At 43.9% G+C, this 4,898-nt stretch overlaps 1 protein-coding gene across 1 annotated transcript; it reads left to right on the top strand.

Moving 5' to 3' along the window:
- The first annotated feature begins 716 nt into the window (after nucleotides 1-716).
- Nucleotides 717-1,353, top strand: LOC147418637 (uncharacterized). The gene is made up of 2 exons (XM_086506331.1): nucleotides 717-994; nucleotides 1,092-1,353. The coding sequence occupies exons 1-2, from the start codon at nucleotides 805-807 to the stop codon at nucleotides 1,247-1,249; spliced, it is 348 nt and encodes a 115-aa protein (XP_086362457.1). The 5' UTR covers nucleotides 717-804; the 3' UTR covers nucleotides 1,250-1,353.
- The last annotated feature ends 3,545 nt before the right edge of the window (nucleotides 1,354-4,898 follow it).

The following is a 4,898-nucleotide window of genomic DNA, read 5'->3' as shown; positions in this document are numbered from 1 at the left end:
GGGGAGCAGTAGGCGAGCGGGAGCAGTAGGGGCGCATGCGTTCTGATAAGGGCAAAACCCTTCTTGAGAACATGGCCGACCTTCTGATAAGGGAGCAGGCGAGCGAGAGAGAGAGAGAGAGAGAGAGAGAGAGAGAGAGAGAGAGAGAGAGAGAGAGAGAGAAGAAGAAGAAGAAGAAGAAGAAGAAGAGAATTTTAACGTCGCAGGAAACAATTTTTATATATTTATATGTCATATTTTCCTCTATCTTTTTGTAGCGGCACTTAACTTCTTGTTGTCTCAAATGATTGGGGGAACATGTTTAAATTTGTGGCAAGAGGCACGTTTCTGACTTAGCTGGTACATAGAGTGTCAAAGAGAGAGAGAGAGAGAGAGAGAGAGAGAGGGAGAGAATTTTAACGTCGTAGGAAACTATTCTAGGAGACCTCAAAGATCAACCCGACGAGATTTTGAACTCAAGACCTGTTATTCAAGAGGGAAATGGCATAACCAATCTACCACACAGAGAGAGAAAGAAGGAGTGTCTCCATTTGACGTTCATTGCGCGTGCTACATCACACACACACACACACATAGAGAGAGAGAGAGAGAGAGGAAGAAGAAGAAGAAGAAGAAGAAGCTCAAAAAAAAAAAGAGAGAACAAGAAGAAGAAGAGAATTTTAACGTCGTAGGAAAGAGACCTCAAAGATCTATCCGACGAGAGTTGAACTCAAGACGTGCTCGTAAAGAGGGAAATGACGAGAGAGAGAGAGAGAGAGAGAGAGCCATTTGAGAGGTTCGCTGCGTGTGCTACATACAGACGTCATGATTTCAAGAGCTTCTCATGCTCTTGCAGAATGTGCTATGAGTGACGGGTATCGTTCAAGGCCATTCCTGTTTGGCGAAGACTTGTTGCAGGGGCGGAAGCGGAAGGAAAAACTTCTACGCTTAACGCGAGCTTTACCTCCTTTGCAGCAAGCGAGAGAGCCCGTTTCTTCAGAAGCAGCACAAAGTGGTAAACTCTTTTTGTTCTTTCCTATTACGTTTGAAAGTAGTGCGGAGAGTTTCAAGGAGGCTGAGAATTTCCATCATGGTGCATATGGCATTTTGAGACAATCCTCAATACGAGAGCTGCCTCCTTGATGGCTCAGTATGGCAGCCCATTGTGAAGATCTTGGAGGACGGGAAAGGTATTCATGGTGGGTCGACTCCTATGTTTAATTTAAAGTTGGGATGGTGGGATGCATATTTGGCGAGCTCAATGATATAGTGTGTGACATGTAGGGGCAAATGCACTTATGAACATATCAGACAAGATGGTTAGGTCCCCACAGTTTGGGGAAAATAATAATTTTGTGCATGAGAGGGATATTCGAAGATAAAGGATACATGAATTAGATAAAGCATTGAAGAATTGACCTTAGAAAGATTTCGAATGGTATCAGAAATGAAATGTTGAGACTATAGAAAGTCAAAAGTCTTCTTCCCACCTACATAAGAAAGGTCGTGTGTCTTTTCTCTTGCATTCATTTAGTCTTCGGCACGTCCTTGGTGGTTTTCTCTACCAGTACATTCCAGGCACTTTATTTTTTGTAGAGCCATTATGTGATATACATAAAGATGATTAGGAGATATACATATAAAAAAAATGGAGGTAAATTGACCATGTTTGAAGGTTTTTACACTAAAATTTTCTAAATTTGTGGTTTTTTGGTAATCTTCCCATAATAGTAGTGGGAACGCTTCACTGATAGAGCTACCATTGTTTTTCCTCTTCCGGAAGCAGAATAAGTGCAAGTGTCTCTTACATTTGCCTACTGCAATGAAGAGCCAGAGTATTTAAAAAAGATTATCTTGTCTGATACACTTTTGACTCACAAGAGCAGCTTCCCTCTCTCAAGTGCTCGAGAAATGCTCAGGTTCTATTCTTTGAGCGGTATTCAGAGTGATGCCTACACCTTTCTTGGAAAATCTCATGTGTTTGCAAAACCCAAGATGACCGGGAAAAATGTTTTTCCTTCTCAGTCTGCTTACGGTGAACATCTTGTCCTCGTCTTTGCACATGCTTTAGCATGGAGGAAGTTTTATTATTGCATGGTTCATGCACTTGATGCACAATGCGTGGGTGAAATGAAATGCAATGAACTATTTATCCTTTGCAAGAGGACAAAATAACCTAGAAGATCACATGATTATCATACTTTCTGATGTTTAGTAGCAATGTCGTGCATCCTCTTGTGCTTTTGGTGCCTTTGAGTAGATTGTCGAGGTCTCAAGATTATGGAGTGACTAAGTTCTACAACAATCGTGGATGTCGCATCCTCTATTGAGTGCAACCTCTGTAAGGTGCAGCGGAAGTGAATGTTGAACTTTGCTCAAGATGAGTGCTCCAAACTGTGCTCAAGGGTTCCTTTGTCACGTGACACATCCCAACCCTATGTGTCCGTGGACAAGCTACACCATAGCAAGGTTCAATCAGTCCGTCAGTCTAGATTTAGCAGTGATCTGGCACTTTTGTGAGTCTATTCGTAGACCGTGCATGCCCAGTCACTTAGCATAGATGCATATCCTCCGGTTGCACACAGCATGATCATCGGAATTCCCATTAGAATCCATTAGCATCAGTTAGGGAAATTTTCCAGTGCATTTAGCCTATTTTCCTATTTTTGGTTATTTTCACTTATTATTTTTAAGTGACTTTCCAACAAAAGTAGGTAGGGCAATTTTGCTAAGTTAATATATAAGCAAACCCAAGTTAGCACTTTCTGGCAGAAGAGGCAGCAAGAGCTTCCCGCTCAAAAGGCAACTTCTCAGCAGTACCCCCTCAAACCATCTAGCGTTTTTGCATCTTCATCACATCCCTGGCGTTTTTGCATCTTCACCCCATCCCTGGCATTTCCTTCCACAGCAGGCCTTCGCCATCAACATTAGCACCCTAGTGACTGCAGGTTCTCATTGTCGCCAACATATCCAACTTTGCTAGCGTTTTTGCCCAGATCAGCCCTAGCGTTTTGCTAGTGTTTTTGCTCTCTGCAACGCTTTGTTTTCAGCCTTCATCTACAGCAGATACACAGCGATTTCAGCCTATTGACACTGTAGCAGATCAGCCCCCAGTCGGTTGCAGAAGTCTCCCCAACTTTAGCTCAAGAAAATGCAGCCAAAACAGTCATTTTCAGCCACCAAAACAGTCCCCGAATTCAGCGATTAGAAGATCATAGATTTCAGCCATCAAGTCGTTGTCGTCATCACCGTCGTCGCCATCGGCATAGTCCAAGTTGCTTAGTCCATTGCATACGCATTGTACACCTTTGTGCAATCAGAGTTAGACCACTCTCGCCGACGAGAGTGGGGCCTTCGGAGGAGGGTTTTACAACCTCTCGGGTGTCATATCTCTTCTCTCTCCTTCTCTTAGTCTCATTCACTTGCACGCACAATATCCACTCGCTTTGTTCGTGATCATAGCACTCTCCACAAGACGGAAGGCTCTCTCCTTCCCTAAGAACTAAAAGGAACCTTGAGCAATAAAGATCACTAATCTTGAGAAAAATACAACATTCATTCCGCTGCACCTAACATCCTTTTACTTACGGAAGGGAGAGCCTTCCGTTCCTTTAGTGAGAGAGTGCAAATGATCACAAACAAAATGGATAGACACTTTGAATGAAGGTGCATGAGAGTGAGAGATAGAGAGAGAAGAATACGACACCAGAATGTTGTCAAACCCTCCTTCGAAGGCCCCACTCTCTATGGCGAGAGCGGTCTACTATTGATTGCTCAAATCTCTACAATGCTTGGACTTGCCGACGATGTCGACGACGAAACGGACTGAAATCTGAAAACGCTAATGGCTGAAATCTACAAATCTTTATCTGCTGAATTTTGACTCTATGTTGGTGACGATGTCGATGGCGACGATGCAACGACAACGCGTTGAAAACGCAGATGCTAAAATTTGCGTTTCCGGGCTGAAACTGCAAACTTCGCGGGATCTGACCGTGCGGCGAGGATCTGCTGCGGGAAGGTGAGATTCGCGGGTTCGGGACTTCTTCTATTGTGGGCCTTTGCTGAAAACTGAAAACGCTGGTCTTCTTGTTGATTCTGTTGGAAGATTTGCAAAACGCTGAATTGCTATGTGATACAAAAACGCTAGGGCTGATTTGTCTTCTGCTGTCGCCAAGCTATTGCAGTGCAAAAACGTTGGCTTCTGCTGTGGATGAAAACGCTAGGTCTCTGCTTGGCAAAAACGCTAGGTTTGTCTTGGGGGGTTCTATTGAGATGGTGCCTGTTGAGCAAAGGTGCTCCTGTTGCCTCTTCTTCCAGAAAGTGCTAGCGCTAGGTTTTCTTATATACTTGCATTGCCCTACTCAGTTCCCAACAAAAGTCACTTAAAAATAATAAGTGAAAAATATCAAAAATAGGGAAAATAGGTCTATGCACTGTAAAAATGCTCCTGGTGGGTTCTGATGGAAATCTGATGGTCATGTTGTGTGCAACCAGAGGATATGCATCTATTCTAAGTGTCTGGACATGCACGGTCTGCGAACAGACTTACAAAAGTGCCAGATCACTTCCTATTCTAGACTGATTGAACTGAACCGAACCCATGTCTTGAAGTAGCTTGTCCACGTACACATAGGATTAGATGTGCACGTGACATCCCCTCCTTTTCAAAGTGAGGTACTGGTACCGAACTGTATGGCGTCGAGGGAGATCGCCAACAACGTCTGAATCCTGGAAAGGACTCTTCGCCGGCCCACTCTGATGCGTGGATCATGCGATACTTGAACTTCATAAAGGTCTGCAACGCTTGCTTCTTCGGGCCGTGCCGAAAGCGACAAAAGTCCTCTGTGGCTCTTTCAATGCTTCAACTTCGTCTGTAATCATGCGTCTACCTTCTTCAAGAATCTCCGAGGCTGAAA

The sequence above is a fragment of the Adiantum capillus-veneris genome, chromosome 29 (assembly GCF_014529385.1).
Source record: "Adiantum capillus-veneris isolate H3 chromosome 29, ASM1452938v2, whole genome shotgun sequence".
In the NCBI taxonomy this organism is placed as follows: Eukaryota; Viridiplantae; Streptophyta; class Polypodiopsida; order Polypodiales; family Pteridaceae; genus Adiantum; species Adiantum capillus-veneris.
Note: the sequence above shows the minus strand (reverse complement) of the source record. Positions and strands in the feature narration are given on the sequence as shown.

Coding starts and splice junctions, on each gene's coding strand:
- LOC147418637 (XM_086506331.1), top strand. CDS start 805: ATGATTTCAAGAGCTTCTCATGCTCTTGCAGAATGTGCTATGAGTGAC. Junction 995..1,091: donor TTCAGAAGCAGCACAAAGTG/GTAAACTCTTTT, acceptor TGGCATTTTGAG/ACAATCCTCAATACGAGAGC.